General features: G+C 44.9%; 1 protein-coding gene across 2 annotated transcripts in view; it reads left to right on the top strand.

Annotated features, from left to right (window-relative positions):
* Dner (delta/notch like EGF repeat containing) overlaps nucleotides 1-19,476 on the top strand; it is a 384,891-nt gene that overhangs the window by 80,395 nt on the left and 285,020 nt on the right. The window contains exon 1 of one of the 2 annotated variants that reach the window (XM_029568995.1): nucleotides 4,156-4,284. The exons of the other annotated variant lie outside the window; for it this stretch is intronic. Coding sequence (XP_029424855.1) covers nucleotides 4,279-4,284 — 6 coding nt within the window. The 5' untranslated portion in view covers nucleotides 4,156-4,278. Of the gene's footprint in view, nucleotides 1-4,155; nucleotides 4,285-19,476 lie in introns of those variants that run through there. 2 annotated transcript variants of the gene reach the window in all.

Here is a 19,476-nt window from a genome sequence, read left to right as displayed (position 1 = left end):
AAACTAACCCAATTTTTATCTATATCTCCCTTATTAAGGCCTGTTTCCTACAAATACCCGAGGTCACTGACTTTTGAGGACAAAGGGCTTTATTTTAACTAATTCCACAGAGTCTTCAATCCATGATTGCTTTTTAAAAAAAAAATTTTTTTTGGTCTTTTTGAGACAGGGTCTCCCTGTAGCCCCAGCTGTCCTGGAACTCACTGTGTAGACCAGGCTGGCTTTGAACTCACAGATATCCGCCTGCCTCTGCCTCCTGAGTGCAGGGACTAAAGGTGTGCACCACCACGCCTGGCAAAAAAGTATTTTTTATTTGTATGTGTATAGTTTACATGTAAGTGCATGGTTGTGTTTGTGTGCATGTGTGTATGTGTGTGCATGTGTGTATGTGTGTGGAGGTCAGAGGTTGATGTCTAAGTCTTCCTTGATTGCTCTGTACTTTATTTTTTCAGACAGAGTCTCTCATTGAGTCTGGAGCTCTTTGACTGGCCAGACTGGCTGGCCAGTGACCCTGGAGATCTCCGTATTTCTCCTTCTCAGCCCCTGGCGCCAGGGTTACAGATATATGCCACCATACTTGGCTTTTTTACATGGGTGCTGAGGATCTGAACGCAGGTCCTTATGTTTGGGTGGCAGGCACTTTACCAACTGAGCCATCTCTTCATCCCACTGTGATTGCTTTAATCTGTGGCAGAGTACCACATTATGATGGGGTCACACAGTGGAGCACACTTCTCATCATTTGCCCAGGATGTGGGAGGAGCAGTGTGGCTGCCATCCGCCTCATAAAGTTCCCATCGCCTCCCAGTAGCACCAGGCTGAGGCTCAAGCCTTTACCACACGGGCCTTTGGAGGACCCTTCTGCTCTAACACATGGGTGGAGAATTTGTATGCCTGCTATTCTTGGGACAGGTGGCTCAGCATGAGAAGCAAACAGCCTGGCAGCCTGGGACCCGTGGTTCTCAACTGAGTCTGTTTCCTTGGCAGACTCTGAGAGCCCAGAGACTGAGTGCCTTTCCCTCAGAGCCTCCTGGAAGATGTCTCAGGCTCTACTCTGTGAGACTGTGAGACAGCTGTTGGCAGAAGGGACAACTGTCCCCCAAAGCCAGAAATGGCAGTTAATTTTCTTCTCACATCTCTAACCCAGGGACTAACTGTCTTTCAGGTACCGTGGCACCCATGAAGAAAGAGCTTTAATTTTCAGTATGCCAGGAAAGACCACAACCTTGGATCAGCCTAACCAAGTGCTCACCAGTGTCCACTGAGAGGCAGGTCCAAATTAGCACCTGGCGCCAGAGCCTATGATCAGAGTCCTAACAGACTCTGGGGAGAAGAAAGCTCCTGTGTTAGCTTTTGAGCTAATCATCCCAGCCATTCTCATTAACATACGGTGTATTAGCATACCGCTCATTAACATACTGCTTATTAGCATATGCCTCATTAACATACTGCCCATGCCTCCTCCTCCCCAGGCTCCCTTCTGCGCACCACCAACAACAGCTTTCCATGGCTCCTTGCCATCTGCTGAAATAAACAATAGCCTTTGCCACAATGAAGAAAGTGGCAGCAGGTGACGTGCTATTTTTGGGCGCGCTGAAAGCTGGGTACTGATTACTCTCTCTCCACACCTTAAACAACCAAGATGCCAGGCTGAAAACTATGATTTTTTTTTTCCTTCCCACTTCTGAGCTCAGGAATATCAACTGTCTTTCACACTGCTCCCTCCTGCTGGAGCGTCCTTATGTCACAAAGGCAGATGTTGGGGGACATCAGTCAGACCGTGTCCCCTTCACGACACTTCTTCCAGCTCTATAGCAGCATTTTATAATAACCCTTTTCCTTCTTTTCCTAAATCTCTCTCTCCTCTCTCTCTCTCCCTCCCTACCCCTCCTACCCCCGCACGTGGAGGCCAGAAGTTGATGTCAGGTACCTTCCGCAATCTCTCTTCATTTTGTTTTTTGAGACAGGCTCTCTTATGGAAGCTGAGTTCACCGATTTGACTGGATTGTCTGGGCAGCAAGCCTCAGGGATCATCTGTCTCCCCAGAGCTGGGATTAGAGTGTTGTGTTGCCGTGCCTTGATTTTTATGGGGGTGTTGGAGATCTAAACTCAGGACTTCATGTGTGCACAGCAAGGTTTTTACTAACTGAGCCATCTTGCCAGACCCCTCTCTGTCTTTATAAAACACAGTATGGATGGGCTCTGGGTCATTTTCATATTGCATCTAGATGTTCACATGGGCCACGTTTGGCTCTTCTGAGATCCCCTGATATATCTGTTGGTGTCCTTGAAGGATCATACTGAGAACTTAAGAGTTAGTCTGGTTGCACACACTATCTCATTTATTATGCAGAATAAAGATCCTATGTGGTAGCCTTATTTATTGTGCAGGTGGGGAGAGAGAGAGAGCACGAGAGAGCAAGACCCCACCTCTTACTCCATGCCTCAGGCTGGGCTTGTGCGTTCGTTCCTTCCTAGCTGATTTCACCTCAAGCTGCTCTCGGCGGTGGGGGCAGGACTTCACTTTCCTCATGATGTTTCTTCTAGCTCTTTGATTCCATAATTAAGCAAATCTCTTTGGAGCACAGTTTTCCTTTTTTGAAACACTACAGTAATGACCAGTAATACATAGGCTGTCAAATGCCTGCCATTTCTCCACTAATTGAGATAAATCCATTACACTCCCCACTGGCTTCCTCCTTCCCGCCAGGGCACCTGATGTAATTGCCACCATCCCCCTGCATAGCGTAATGCTGAATCTTAAAAGAGGGCTGTTGGCACCTTGGATGCTCAGATTGGTCAGCTGGATGGGGCTGATTTGCACATTGCCCTCTGTCTATCCCCTGATTGCTTCCGTATGTTCCCTTTTGAAACCGAGGGACTTGCACTGAGATGTCACCTCTGAAAGTCCTTGAGGTCCCCTCAGCCAATACTGTGCTAATTCATTGTTTGGGAGTAAAGAATCCTCCACATGTATCCTGTTCCCATGTGCCGTCCCTTATCCTCATCTGCCCCACACAGAGTCACTAAGAAGCCGAGAGCAGCCAGTGGACTTAGCTGAGAACACACTGTGACCATCTTTGCCCTTAGCTTCCAGACTATTTTTCCTCCTGCAATTCTGCTTTCTCTGAGGCCCAGAGAATGTCTTGAGACTCTGAAGAAGTAAAAAAAGAATGATATTAGAGCTTGCTCACATCCAGAGTGTGGGGGAGCTGCTTGGTGATGCTCTTCTGTGGGAGCTGTAGGAAAACATAGAGGTCTTTACTGCTGCCCACCTGATCTGTCCACCAGACAACACCCATGGAAGTGTTTATGTCAGCACTGTCAGCAGCAGAAACAGACTCGAGTTAATGTAAGCAAGAAATGAACTAGATGACAACTACAGGGCAGCACAAAGAATAAAGATCTACTTTGAGAAGGAGGGACCAAGGAGTCTGGGAAGCGGGACTCAGTGGCCAGCTCCCTCCTGGGCGGCCCCAGGGACAAATAGCCTTTGTCCTCCTGTCTCCTGATTCATGAGTTGCATCAGGAGAGGGCTGAATGGCCTGGCTGTGTCATGGGCCATCTTTGGGCTTGCTTCCATGGATAGCGTCCTAGTTTGTTTCTTCATTGCTGTGACAAAACATTCTGGCCACTACCAACTTGGGGAGGAAAGGGTTTATTTATCTTCCATCTCCCAGGTCACAGTTCATCAGGGAGCCCAGGGTAGGAAATCAGGGCAGGAACCTGGAGGCAGGAGCTGGAGCACAGGCCATGGAGGAACACTGCTTACTGGCTTGCTCCCCTGGCCCCTGCTCAGCCTGCTTTCTTATGCAACACAGGCCCACCTGCCCAGGGGTTGCACCACCCACAGTGGGCTGGGCCTTCCCACATCACTCATCAAGAAGATGCCCTTCAGACATGGCCACAGGCCAGTCCAATAGAGGAAATTCCCCAATTGAGGGGCCCTCAGCCCAGGTGTGTCAAGCAGACACTAATACTATCCAGCACACATAGTTCAATTGAGCTTTCCTATGGGAGATATTGGAGCTTGTTCTGGGTGAGGGTGAATGGGAGGAGAGGTCAGCAAAGCCACGTGTCCCCTGCATGGTGTATTGATCCCAGGCTTCTGAGTTTAACCAGGAGCATTTCCCATCTGTCCACACCAATAGGTCCCAGTTCCCTTTAGGACAAGCCATGAAGTTGCCCCAGGAGAAGAGGGGGTTTAGAGACAAGTGAGGCAGTTGGCCATGTGGATGATGTACAGTGACAGGGTCACCCTGGCCAGGCAGAAAACACATGTTGGTAAGTGAGGAGTGGAAGGGACCTAGGGGGAGGCACTTCCCTAGAGGGTTGGTAGCAGGATTGAGGGGTGGGATTTAGTGCTGAGGTGTCCATGTTTTCAAGGGACATGATTTGCTTTCATAAGTTGGCCTTTCCTTGGGGGAGTCTGTGTGGACAGAGTGTGTGGGGGTGAAAGCTGCTTTTGAGGAGCAGTCATGGGAAAATGCTGAAGAGAAATGCACTTCCCTTGGTAATTATTATTCTGTCAAAGTACAGGCTGCAGGATTCTCTCAGGTGTGGCTCTTACAATTTCACTCCTGCTGTGATGGGAAAGAGAACAGTGGTCTTCGAATTGTTTACTGGGCATAAAAGTCTAAGTAAAGGGCCAGTTCTCCAGCTGATGGAATCTCCTTGGTCAGAACGTGTGAGATAGTAGGTAAGAGCTGACTTTGTCTCGTGGGATACAAAGTTCCCTTGGGAATTAAGCCAGTGTTTTTGATGTCATTCCTTAAGAGAAAAAATGAGGAAGGCAACAGTTAAGAAAGAATAAGTATCAGGGCAGGTATGGTGGTGCATGCCTTTATTCCCAGTACTCAGGAGGCAGGGGCACGTAGCTCTCTGAGTTCAAGGCCAGCTTGGTCTACATAGTGAGTTCAAGGCCAGCCTGGTCTATATAGAGAGTGAATATTGCAATTTAAAAAAATTCTTGGGGCTGGAGAGATGGCTCAGCGTTAAAAGTGTTTGCTGAGCAATCATGAAGATGAGTTCAGATCCTAGCATCCACATAACAAGATGAGCACCTAATGCACTCCTGTAATGCCAGCTCTGAGTGGGAAGGAGACAGGAAGACTGCTGGCTTCCAGCCTAGGAGAGAAAATGTGAACTCTAGGTTCAGGGAGAGACCCTACCTCAAAGGGTTAGAGGAGGGCATCTGGTGCCCTCTTCTGGCCTCCACACATGCATAGGCACACACATATACCTGAACACACACATATGCATGCATTTACAGGCACATACAAGTAAATAAATAAATCTTTAAAAAAACCCACTATTCTCCAGGCTGGAGAGATGGCTCAATGGTTAAGAGCGCTGACTGCTCTTGCAGAAGACCCAGGTTCGATTCCCAGCACCCACATGGCAGCTACGAACCGTCCTTAACTCCAGTTCCAGGGGAATCTGAAGCCCTCTTCTGACCTCCACAGCATTGCATGACACAGTACACTCACATACATGCAGGCAATACACTCATACACAAAAAATTAAAAAATAAATAAATAAAATATTTTTTAAAAGCACAATTCTTATCCAGTATGTATCACGTATAACAGACCCCAGTGTGGGAAAGAGTTTTCTGAAGGCATTTTGTAGGCCGTAAGTATAAAACTCTCAACTGCTGTAGTCCTGGCATAATCCCAGGATGATCTTAGCTAGTCAGTGGTGTGATGGACCCCTCTGGTCCTCTCGAAGTGCATGCCTCTTGGTGTTCAGTGATATCACGTTGGATGTTGAATATAATGGGGATATTTACACCATATAGGAAATCCTACAAATAAGAAATGTTTCACTGGAGAGTTGGCTGTCTGTATATCACAGTGCAGTACCCATTTAGAAGCTGGTTACATATCTAATTCTCCCTCCAACAGAAGATGCACATTTGATGTAGTACTGATTGTTCTTTTTTTTTATTTTTTAAAAATTTATTTATTTATTTATTTATTTTTTGAGACAGGGTCTCCCTGTAGCCCCAGCTGTCCTGGAACTCACTATGTAGACCAGGCTGGCTTGAACTCACAAATATCTGCCTGCCTCTGCCTTCCAAGTGCTGGGATTAAAGGCATGCACCACCACGCCCGGCACAGTACGGATGTTCTAACTTAACACTACTCTTTTAAGGTAGCACTGATGGCATGTGACTAGTTGAGCCTCTCAAAACATCTCTGTGGTCAACCTTCAGTATTTGCTTTTTTTTTAAAGATGGTGAAATGGAGAAACTCACTCCATTTTGCTCTAGCTGACTTTTACTTTACCGTGTGTTTTGCCCAGCCATTCCCACTGCAGCCAGCCAGGCAGAACGTCTCATGCAGGCAGTTTCAGGAAGTGCATTGTTTCTACAAGTAGGCAGGTAGCATGTCCAGATAACATGTCCTTCCTCCCAGCTGTGCCTGCATCTTGATTGAACCCACTGTTTCCACAATTCTGAGAAACTTGTTTTTTCCTAACTGAAACTTTTTATTAACTGAAAAACTCTTTGTTAACTGACCTGCCCCTGGTCTGGTGTAACTGTGGTGATCTGAGGTAACTGTGGTTATTGGCTTTGCCCCTGACAAGATGTAATTGTGGTTTTAAGTTTTATAAACTCTGCCCTGCTTCTCCTTGGGGTTGAGAGTTCTCTTGGGCACAATACCTCTCTGTGACTGCTGGTTTGCTAGATAACTAATAAAGGACTCCTAATTCGACCATCACTATGTGGCAATTCCTCTGCGCAGTCTCTCTTGGCATTACAATGGGAAGCTTGTTGTGCAGTCTGGGCTAGTCTTGAACTCATGATCCTTCCCTTCCACCTCCTAAGCAGTGGGATTATGAGCACATACCACCATGCCTGCCTTTCAATATTTACTTGTTGGCTTTAAGAAAGAAAAAAAGGCAAGGAATGTGGCTGTTAATTGCCTGTGGTAGGATCAGTGATGAGATGATGGTGGATGGACTAGCAAAGGGTTTGCAGAGACCGCCCCTTTTAAAAAATATTGTATTTATTATTTTTATTTTATGTGCATGAGTGTATTGCCTACGTGTGTATAAGTGCACCTGTGTTGTGTAATATCCATGGAGGTCAGAAGAAGGCGTTAGATCCCCTGGAACTGGAGTTACGGGTGGTTGTTAGCTACCATGTGGTCACTGGGAATTGAACCCGGGTTGTCTGCAAGAGCAGCCAGTGCTCTTAAACTCTGAGCCATCTCTCCAGCCCCTGCAGAGATCCTTTTAATCTGCTTGGTTGTCTAGGTTTTACTCTGGTCTTCCTTCTTCTGGGCATGGTTACTGGAAAGAATTACAGGCATTGACAATATGTGAAATCCAAGTGTTCTAGTTTGTTCTTCATTGCTGTGACATAATACTCCGACCAATACCAACTTGGGGAGGAAAGGGTTTATTCAGCTTATATCTCCTAGGTCGCAGTTCATCAGGGAGCCCAAGGTAGGAACTCAGGGCAGGAACCTGGAAGCAGGAGCTGGAGCACAGGCCATGGAGGAATGCTGCTTACTGGCTTGCTCCCCTGGCCTCTGCTCAGCCTGCTCTCTTAGCCAACACAGACCCACCTGCCCTGGGGTGGCACCACCCACAGTGGGCTGGGTCCTCCCACATCACTCATCAAGAAGATGCCCCACAGACATGGCCACAGGCCAGTCCAATGGAGGCGATTCCCCAATTGAGGCTCCCTCAACCCAGGTGTGTCAAGCTGACACTAAAGCTAGCCAGCACACCAAGGAATTCAGGTTTGTGGACTTCATTTGTGGATTTTGGCCTCGTAGATTTACATAAGCGTTGTCACTGGGTGTGGGGAAGCCTACTGTAGTTGCGAGCAAAATTTAAAATAAGAGTTTTAGGGCAGAGTATAGAGACAGTGAGTTATTCTGGGGTTAGCTGTCTGAGTCAGAGAAAGGTCTGCTGGCTTTGTACTTGGCAGAGAGAATGTGTCAGGTCAGAGTTCCTGGGGACCAAATGCAGGTGTGTTTTACTATGTAATGTCAGTTCTAGCTTGCTTTTATTATGATGACTATTATGCATATGATTGGAATTCCCAACGTAAGACTAAAGAGTCATGAAAGAATTCTGTAGAAAACTAGATACTGTAACTCATCAACTTTGACATTATTGAGGGGGAAATGGCATGACTACAGTGACTTTGGACAGGTTCAATTCAGCTCTCACAAGCAGCACTCAAAAGCTCTGCACACAGAAAGTTCTAAATTATTCCATCTGAATGGAGAATGGCTAGGTGTCACTCTGGGAATAGCACATGCTTTGACTTAAACAGAAGCTAGTCATCGCCTGACTCAGTGGATGGATGGTTCTAAGCAGCAGAACTAACTGCTTTGAACTCATGGCTGCTGTGAGTCACTTGGCTTTTCCTGAGCATCTACTGAACACCACATACTGTGTGCTAGACTCTCAGGATGCGAAAGAGATTCTGATACAGTTGCGCATGTGGGTTGATAGGTGAGCAACAGACGTGAGGGGGAAAATGCAAACACAAGAATGAAGGTGATTTGGGACTGGAGAGATGGCTCAGCAGTTAGAGCACTGGCTGCTCTGGTAGAGGACCCAGGTTTGGTTCCCAGCACCCACATGGTGGCTAACAACCACTGGTAATTCCAATTTCAGGGGATCTTCTGCCTTCTTCTGGCCTCCCTGGGCATTGCATGACACAGGTGCACTTACATACACGCAGGCAAAACACTCATACACATAAATATAAATAAATAAAAAAGAAAGGAGATAAACTCAAAACTTTCCTAGTACTCTGAAATGGTCCCCTATATTTTGCTGAGGAGATAATACATTTATAACAGGCTGATGAAAGGCTGGTGATAGAGAATTATGGGTTTTTCTTTTTTTGGTCTTTTTGAGACAGGGTCTCCCTGTAGCCCCAGCTGTCCTGGAACTCACTGTGCAGACCAGGCTGTCCTTTAACTCCCAGAGATCTACCTGTCTCTGCCTCCTAAGTGCTGGGATTAAAGGCGTGCACCACCACGCCTGGCTATATTTCTAGTTTTAAAGATCTTTTTAATGTGTGTATGTACATGGTATGGACATGTATATGTATTGCACATTCCTGTGTGTGAATGTGGGTGTATGCATGTTACTGCTCACATGTGGAGGTCAGAGGACATTCTCAGTGCTGGTCTTTGTCCTCCACCTTTTTGAGACAGTGTCTCTTTGTTTGCACACCGCTAGTTTCTGGGGATTCTCTGCCTCTCACCTCACTGTCAAAGCACTAGGATTACAGACACATGCTGCCACATCTGGTTTTATGTGGGCTCTAGGGCTCAAAGCTCAGATCCTCATGCTTGTACGGCAAGAGTTTCACCCACTGAGCCGTCTTCCTTAACCCTTCTATTTCTTTTTATTTAAAAATTTATTTATGGGGCTGGAGAGATGGCTCAGCGGTTAAGAACACTGGTTATTCTTGCAGAAGACATGGGTTCAAATCCCAGCACCCACATGGCTGCTAACAACTGTCCATAACTCCAGTTCCAGGGGATCTGACAGGCTCTTCTGTCCGCCACCGGGCATTGCGTGACATGGGTGCACTTACCTACATGCAGGCAATACATGCATACTCATAAAATAAAAAAAAATAAAATATTTAAAAAATTTATTTATGTATTGTGTATGTGTGTGGACGCACCTGTGCCACAGGGCATGTGTGGAGGTCAGAGGCTAACCTGTGGGAACAGTTCTTTCCTTCCACCATGTAGGTCCTGGGGATGGAACTTAATCATCAGGCTTGGCAGCAAATTCCTTTACCTATTGAACCCTCTCACGGACTATTTCTTTAGTTGTTTTCTCCTCACAAATGTAAGCCGTGTCTTTTGTGGAGTAATTAGAACCTTGAGTGAAGTCAGAAGGAGAATAAATCACTCAGAATTTCCCAGCTCTGGTGGGAGTGGACCACTCTTTTACACATTTCCTCTAGAATGTAGTTTATGTGTGTATGCAAACATGTCATGGATTTTAAGGTGGAGTTCTTTTTCTACATGCGTGCTTATGCTCTGCCTTCTTAAAATGCTCGTGAGCATGACTGCATGCCGTTAAATATTATACAAAAACGTGCTTCTTAATCATTGGCCCACATTTCTTCATGCAGATATATTGTAAGTTTTGAGGTCTTGTCTTCCATTTTAAGCTGTAGATGTATTTGATGTGGGTATCTACAGACATTCTTGTATAGAAATCTCCATGCACATTTCTGAATAACATCTTTACCATATACCCTTAGGAACAGAATTGCTGAATTAAGTGATTGTGATAATTGCAATAGCTTTTGATGTAAGTTTTCAGGTTGCATTGTAGAAGGGGCTCCAGTTCATAGTCTCTCTGGCTGTAATCATGACTATTTTCACAGTATATGTTTTAATACTAGTATTCTAGATGTAGGTGACAAAGTAGAATTCCAATTTTTAAAAAATTTATTTTATTATGTGTACGAGTGTATTACCTGCATGTATGCGAGTGTAATCATGTTATGCAATGCCTTTGGAGGATGGAAGAGGGTGTCAGATCCCCAGAACTGGAGTTACATCAGTTGTTAGTTGCCATGTGGATGCTGGGATTTGAATCTAGGTCTTCTGTAAGAACAGTCAGTACCTTTAACCACTAAGCCATCTCTCCAGCTCCCAAATTCTAATTTTTTAAATTAATTTTTACATAGGTGAAGTAAGCTTTGTTCTTGCTACTCCCCCCCCACCTCCCTGCCTCCCTGCCTCCCTTCCTCCCTGCCTCCCTCCCCCCCTCTCTCTTTCCTCCCTTCCTCCCTCCTTCCTTTTTTCCTCTCTTTCTGTCCCTCCCTCCCTCCTTTCCTTTCAGCACAGGGTATTGATTTGTAGCTCAAGCTGGCCTTGTACTTGTGGCATCAGCCTCTTAAGTGGTTGGTGCTGTTTGCCTGACTGAATTTGTTCTGCCAGTTTATTTCTCCCTTGTGAAATTCTTCTCTCCCCTCCATTTGACCTGGAACTCTACCTAGTCTTGCTAAGTTACCCAGGCTGACCTTGGCCTTCTGGACTCAAGTGATCCTCCTGCCTGGTCCTCCTAGAAGCTGGACATCTCTTCCCCTTCTCCTCCTTCTTCCCATCTCCCTGCTTTCCCTCTTTTTGTCTTCCTTTCCCTTCTCTTCCACTTCCTCCATTGTGTGGTGTGTGTGTGTGTGTGTGTGTGTGTGTGTGAATGGAAGCTAGGTCCTTGTGAATGCTAGGCAAGTCTTCCTTTGCCTTTTTGGGGGTTGGGAGTCTCTCTCTCTCTCTCTCTCTCTCTCTCTCTCTCTCAAGCCAACTTAGAATTCATTATGTACCTCAGGATGACCTTAATTTGAGGCCTTCTTCAAATTCCTAAAGGTCTTCCCTGTACCAGGACGACATGTGGGCACCACCTCCACATGGCTCAACCACTTCTTAACCTGTTTTCTTTTTCTTTTTATTACTAGTATTGTTTGGTATTGAATATTTGTTATTTGCTTATCTATTTATCTTTTAATAATTATTTGACTGGGCATTCTGATGCTTTCTGTTGTCTATGGCTACTGCTTGTGAGGCTGGGGCAGGGAGCTCATCTAGTTAGCTGTGGATCCTGAGTACCCAGTCCATGCCTGGCACAGAGCAGACATTAAGTGAACAGATGTTGGGAGATGCCAGTACAGGATGGCCAAGATTCTTGGGGAGTTTGGCTGCTTTCTTAGTCTTTATTCTAATTTCTTCCCAAAGCTCGAGTGTAATGTTGCATAACAAGCATCTGTCAGATGTTTAGTCCACCCTGTTAGGAACTCGGAGATGGCTGGCCCCAGCCTTCCTCCCTGAATTACATCACCTGTACAACTGCCTAGATAAGCACAATCTACAGGACCAGCGTCAGCAAGATACGAATAGAACTTAGGATCATTTGTCTTATCAGTTTTGGTACTTGGGATTCTGAACTAAACCAGTGTAGCATTATTTATTTCATGTGGTGCGCCATCTGTGCTTACAAATCATAATTCGGGGCTATCTTAATATTTATCACAACTTTTCCTTGGCAACTCCAGCTATATACTAGTCTGTGCTTGGGACTTCTTTACTTGTCATATTTCATGTACTGTTGTGAGGTAGAAGGGGGGAGAATCCACACACAGGTGGGTTGCTGGGTACATGACCTCTGCTGTGTGTTTACCCACTGCAGCCTTCACAGAAGGTAGGAGACGAGGGACAGAGTACAGATCCAGGCAATGGCTGATGGAGGATTAGAATCCACACTGCAGCATGTGGTCTCTCTGCAAATGCACAAAGGCTAGGTACTCCCCGCCCCCGTAACTTGATCCTTTTGTCCCTGACCGTCAAGACTGTGCCTATGTAGTCATTTGTGCTAGCTCTGTTTGTATTTGGCACACCAACTCACAAATGCTCCTGATCACTCCCTCTGCATCCTAAGAGGGGTCTGTGGAATTCAGTGACAACACATACATCTCTGTTCTCCCCTGTCCCCTGCTCAGCTCCTAGAAAACATTTTACCAAGAAGATCAAAGAAGCTACAGTAAAAGATTCCCCCTAGGCTAGAATAGTTTAATTGTCCACCAATATTCATGCAGGGTGACCATGCTCCTAGACCTGTCTCCTAGTAATTCCTGGCAGCACCCCTTTTGTTCTTGAAGGCTCTGGCTTGAGTGATAAATTATACTGTCATCCTATGGTCCTGATTGGCAAAGGAACCTTTAGTAGTTACAAGAAGGTGCAATTCAATTTGTACAAAATATGTGGTGTGTTTTCTAGGTCCCAGAGAGCTTCCATTATGCCCGAGGGTCAGGTTGAGCAGGACTGCAACATCATTTGTTGCAACTTTGCTTCTGGTCCCCTATTCACTAGAAGTTACTACGATAGCAGCAAATGCCCTGGGCTTCTTACTCATTCATCACATAATTCAATACTAAATTGTTTCATCTTTTTCTTGATTAAAGGCCTTTCAACTCTTATTCAAGAAGCCAGTACCACACCCAGGGTCTGGAATGGCACTAACACATTCTTCAGACCCCAATGGTTACTGACACTCATCCTCATTTCATAGAGCAATATTTACAGGTGATGGGGACCCTCCAAGAGGATCTCAAAATTATCACTGAATTCCGGTTACATTTTAGAAATTAGAACCATAAGTCGAGCACACACATCTCTTTAGCACCCATTCTCTTAACTGTCAAGATCAAACAGGGCCAGGGTGCTGCAGCTGCAGCCTGCAGATGATTCCCGAGTTGGGAACATCTTCATATCCCACAGGACTGAGAAATAAGCTTTCTCTTTAGACATCAAGACAGCCATTCTACTGGGTGGATGCAGGCTCTAGTTTAGGCCACACAGAATGACCAGTGACTTTTGGAAAAGGTGGAGGCAGGTCAGGTTGATCCTGGGTAGTCACTAATCCACGCGAGGAGTGCAGTGTACACATTCTCATTCGCTGTGCAGGCGAGTCACTTGCTGGGTGACTGTGTCCAGCTTTGGGGTGGCAATGGAGGCATTCACATGGCTCTTACCTTTAAGGTTCTTTGAAGCTGGTTGAACAACTATCATCTGGGAAGATAAGAAGATAATTAATTTTCTGAAGTTGGAACAAAACCAACAAAGTGGAAGGGCCGGTTTGGAGCATGTATGAGTAAAGAGAATGACGCAGAGGTGTAACTGGGACACTAGCCCCATCTTGCAAAAGTGACATTGTATACCATGGTCCCATATGACCAGTGTTCACTGACTCCCAACTATCCACTAGGCTCTTGGGCACATTATAAAAACTTAACTTTGTCTTGGTGCCTCTACCAAGTGAGCATTATTACCACCACCAACATCATCACCTCTGTCTCCATTTTACCAGAGATGAAACCAAAACATGGGTCGTTACGACCCAAGGTTGGGCAGCCAGCAAGTTATGGAGCCAATGCTGAAGCCCAGACAGGCTAAGTCTGGAGCGTGGGCTCCTATCAGCTGTGCCCCTACTCACTGGCTCAAGGCTCGGCTACTCAGTAAGGCTTGTGTGGTAACTCTTGTGTGTGTGTGTGTGTGTGTGTGTGTGTGTGTGTGTGTGTGTGTGTAGGCCAGATTTCAATACCAGGTGTTCCCTTCAATTGCTGCTCCACTTTATTTTTGATACAGGGTCTTTCGCTGAACTTCGAGCTCACTGGTTTGGCTAGACTGGCTGGTCAGCAAGCTCCAGGGATCCTTTTGACTGAATTCACCTCTCTAGTGGTGGGGTTACAGATACCCTGCATCACAGCACTTGTGGGTGCTTGGGATAAGAACTCACATCCTCATGTTTGCCCAAGGACTTTACTAACTGAGCCATCATCTCATCCCTCAGTGTATTAATTCTAAATGCTCGATATTCTGCACACTACAAAGACCCCTTCCCAAACACTACCTCCTCTGATTTAAAAGAATAGGATAGTCAGGACAGACGGACATAGGTGTGGTTTTCTGCTGTGAAGTCTGTGATGTGATGTGTTTCCTGAAGCCACTGACCTTGTTGAACCTTGACCTTCATGCTTAACAGGGTCTAAACCTGTTCGCTTCGCTTTTCCCTTAGTGCTTTTTCAATTGGTGCCTGTCAGTGTGGGGCATGGTGCATTGTAGACAGTGAGCGCTGTCAAAGCACTTTTCTCATTCTTGGAGAAGAGCTGATATTTCCTTGCTTGAAATTGTTTCTGAATTAAAAATGCAAATAAATTTTGGAATTGAAAAAGGAATTGAACTGGGTGTGGTGGCATATGCCTATAATCTTAGCGCTTGGGAGGTAGAGGCAGGAGGATCAGGAGTTTAAGGTCATCCTCAGGTATATAGTAAGTTTGAGGATGCCCTGGGCTACATGTGACTCTATTTCAAAAAGTCTCCCTAAACCGTCCTCCCTACCCTTTGCCAAACTCCTCCAACAAATCTAAAATTGAAGAAAATCTTAGTGATTCTTATGAAAGTTGCACCAAAAGGCTTCAGGTGCTTTTGGTTTTGAATCAAATCACTCCTGATGGGAGGTGAATTCATTTAGAGATGAGTTCATGGTATAATGGTTAGTATTTTAATGTAATACAGTAACTACATATAATACAAAAATATAAGAAACTATAGAAGTGTGATTCTTTTTGTAATCATAGCTCTTGGCTTTCTTTCAGTGACATCTTTTACAGCTGAGCCTTTTCCCCTCATTTCTCTGATGGCTTCCCTTCTTCCCCCTCTGTCTTGATGTGCCGACCTCGCCTCTCCTGTCTCCCTGCATATGTAAGGCCTCTGGAGTTTATTGATTTAAAAGGGCATGCCTTAAAAAAAATCAATATCCCACCAGAGGGAGCTGAGGAGCAGAGAGACCAATGGCTCTTTGTACCATTTCCCTACTTGAAAAAAAGTTTAAATGTTTCAGGAGAACATTTTCATTTTTTTTTGTTTTGTTTTTGGTGATGTTTTGTCTCCTAGAGTACTGTTCATATAGTATATATCTATCTGATTCATTTATCCCAATACGAAGGTTATAATATTGTGAATTAATCTAGAGACCAACAACTTACGTCTCTATTTTTCTATATAGTGGGGTTCTTTGTTTTAAAAAAGTCCTTGGAAATCACAGATCTGGGGCTTGATATTATTGTGTGTGTGTGTGTGTGTGTGTGTGTGTGTGTGAGAGAGAGAGAGAGAGAGAGAGAGAGAGAGAGAGATTCTCCTAGATTCCCAGTATATCTTGAATATATTGACCTTTGACATCTGTAGGCAAAATTGATTCCCTTGGGAGAAATGCCCCTACTAGACACCATAGGCTAACAAACAAAAAGCCCAATGCCAGGACTCCCTCTTTTGAAGCTGTTCACCAGGGGTCCCAGAGATGCTCAAAAAATACTGGCATTGCCCTGCTCTTGGTTGTCCATCAGAACGTGACAGTAAGACCCTCTTGCTGAAGATGTTACACACATGAGTTGTAGAGCAAACAAGAAGAAATCAAGCTGGAATCAACCCCAAAGTTTCATCTCTACTGGTTGGCTAGCTTTCACAGTGCCAGAAAGTGCTCTGCAAGCTACCGGAGGAGAAAAATAGTTGTCAACCTTGCCCAGTGGTGACTCCTGTAAACTACAGTTAACAACTGGCCTGGCAAGCTATACTCACTGGTGCAATAGTGGCATGGATGTTATGTGAGTAACCAACCACATAATCTAACTGGATTTAAGATCCACCTCACAAGTATGGAGCCCATACCTGGCATTGATATGAGGCCTAGGAACCTGTGGCTAGACAGGTCACAGGCCATCAGGGAGGACCTATTACTACTATCCTGCTAAATGGTCAGCGTATTAAACCAACCTCGAATGACTTACTGTCATTCCCATAGATTAGTGCATCTCTCACCTCTCACCAGAGAAGCTTCCTCATGAAGCAGATGGGGATTAACACAGAGACCCACAATTTCTTAATGTGTAGAATGCTTAGCTCTGAATAGGACACCTATATCAAACCTCTGTCTCCCAAGGCTCAGGGATCATTGTGGAAGAGGGGGAAGAAAGATTATAAGAGCCAGAGGTGGTGGATGACCACAAGGAAACAATATTTTCTCACAACAATTGTGACAAGAGGTACAAGACTCAGGTAAGCTCAAGCCAGACAAAAAAATCTCAGCATAGAGATGGGAAGTGGGTAGGAAGCCCCAGCGTTAGCTGGAGAACTATGGGTAACTGATAGCTGCTGGGAGAGGGAGAGTCAGTTTTCTTTAAGGCTGTGACACTGGTTAGATTAACCAGGCTCTGGTGGATGGACCCACACTGAAAGGCATTTGGGGACACAAATTAGACCGGATTAGGCCTCAAATATTTATGTATATATAAAATTCATATTATATATAATATTCATATACATAATACATTACATAATATATAATATGCATGTTATACATATATACATATTGCATATATAATATACATATATACATATATATCTAAAATCGAGTACATGAGCACTCAGGAGGCAGAGGCAGGCAGATACCTGTGAGTTCAAGGCCAGCCTGGTCTACATAGTGAGTTCCAGGACAGCTGGGGCTACAGGGAGACCCTGTCTCAAAGAGACCAAAAAAATAAGAAAATAAAAAAATAAAATCGAGTACATGAAATCAGGTAGGGGTAGTAAGAGGGAGGGTACAGATAGGGAGAGGGGTCTGAATATGATCAAAATACAGTATGAAATTCTTTAAAAATATTTTATTTATTTATTATTTATTTATTTAATTTTTCCCTGTAGCCCCAGCTGACCTGGAACTCACTATGTAGACCAAGCTGTCTTTGAACTCACGGAGATCCACCTACCTTTGCCTCCTGAGTGCTGGGATTAAAGGCGCATGCCATCACGCCTGGCTATTTATTTTTATTACTTTTATGTGTATGAGTGTATTGCCTGCATGCAGCTAAGTACATCCGTGTCATACAATGCTCACAGAGGCCAGCAGAGGGCATTGGATTCTCCTGGAACTAAAGTTCCAGACAGTTGTTAGCCACCATGTAGGTGATGGGAATTGAACCTGGTTCCTCTGCAAGAGTGGGGTCAATGCTCTTAACCGCTTGCTGAGCTGTCTCTCCAGCCCTGCGTTGTATGAAATTCTATAAGATTCAATAAAAATATAGAAAACCCTGTCCTCCTTGGAAGCTTTTCCTGGTGGGAGTTTACCATCTTATATCCTATATTCCTCAAAATCTTTCATGTTTGATTTAGTTTCATTCTTCTCTCCTAAGTCATGGTGGTTAGATTGGCTTCAATGCAACATCCTTATGAAAAACCCATCTAACTCTCAAGCCCCTCACTATAAAGTACAGACTGGTTAGCTTGGAATTCACTAGGTAGCCCAGGCTTACCTTGAACTCATGATCTTCCTGCCTTAGCCTCCTGACTGCGATCAGAAATAATCACAGGTATTTGAAGTTGTTCCACACATGCAAACTCTCTAGGGTGCCAGCAGAGAAAAAATGTTCCTGTGACAGTTTCTCTACAGGATGCACGGGGCTCTTTTCCTCTTCGTGGATCAGCTGATGACAATGTTTTGCTCGCTATTCATATATCTATAAATAATTTGGCACATTTCTATATTAATCTTTTCAACAAAGCTCATGAGTGGGAGGAACTGCATCAGAGTGTAATCCTGAGCCATGCAAGTTAGAGCTTAGAGTTGGGGAAGCAAAGATCTGCCACAACAGAGTCATCGCTGAGTCGGCCTCACTGTACAAAAGCACTTGTGAGCTGATTATTAACTTTCTATAGTTTTTGCTTTGGTTCATCTTATTGGCTTTTAAAATAAAAAGCTTTAGGCTGGAGAGATGACTCAGTGCTTAAAGGCACTTGCACCAAAGCCTGAGGACTTATGTTGGATCCCTGGGTCCCACAGAGTGAAAGGAGAGAACCGGCACCTGCAAGTTGTTCTCTGACTGTCACATGCCATGCCATGTGTGCACCCACACAATAAATAAACAAATTAATACAATGAATTTGAAATAGCCTTCTCAAGGTGTTACACTCTAAGAGATAGGCCGGAAGAGTGTTTATGTTAGCCATGAAAAGACGTTGGTGGGGCTGGGCGTGGTGGCACATGCTTTTAATCCCAGCACTCGGGAGGCAGAGGCAGGTGATCCCTGTGATTTCAAGGCCAATCTGGTCTACATAAAGAGTTCCAGGCCAGCTGGGACTGCAGGTAGACCCCGTCTCAAAAAGACGAAAAAACACTTCTCACCTTAATTTTGTGTGTCTATATGTGTAGCATATGCCTGTGTATGTGTGTGTACGTGTATGTGTGTGTGTGTGTGTGTGTGTGTGTGTGTGTGTGTGTGTGTGTAGGGGAGGGGGTTTGGAGGTTCAATGAAGGGGGTGATTTCTTTTGAAAATGACTCTCTTCAAGGGTTTGTTTATAAAGTCGTACTAGTAATTAAGATCCAAATTAAAATAGGGGACTATCCCTTGAAGGAGGAAGCCAGAGATATAGTTTAGTCTGCCTGATACAAATATGAGAGATCTGAGGTCTCCTGAGCGCCATGTGTGGCTACCATTTGCCTGCTGTCCCAGAAGGCTGTGCCTGCGGCCTTGCACAGCCTGCACCTCCCTAGGTCCATCCTTTCCTGGACAACTGCTCAGCTATTGAAAGAATTGAGACCAAAACTCTGATCCTACTGGAATTTTGGTATTAGCCACTTTTCAGTTGCAAACGAGCACCTTCCAAAGCTTATTTTTAGTATTATAATGCATTTAGGAATTTTTATCTCTTATTAAATATCCCAGAGTGGTGTTCAAATGAGACATTTCAAACTGTTTAAAATTGTTAGAGGGAAAATTATTTTAGGCTCAAGATAATTTGTGTTTGTCATAAGCCCGTCTTCTTGCTCCCCAGCACTGATTTCCCTGTCTTGTCTCTCGCCTCACTACTTTTCTCTGGACTCACATGGTGTACTTGTAGAGATGTGCACTGGCACTTTCTGGAGGG

The sequence above is a fragment of the Nannospalax galili genome, unplaced genomic scaffold, assembly GCF_000622305.1.
Source record: "Nannospalax galili isolate Female #2095 unplaced genomic scaffold, S.galili_v1.0 scaffold220, whole genome shotgun sequence".
NCBI lineage: Eukaryota > Metazoa > Chordata > Mammalia > Rodentia > Spalacidae > Nannospalax > Nannospalax galili.
Note: the sequence above shows the minus strand (reverse complement) of the source record. Positions and strands in the feature narration are given on the sequence as shown.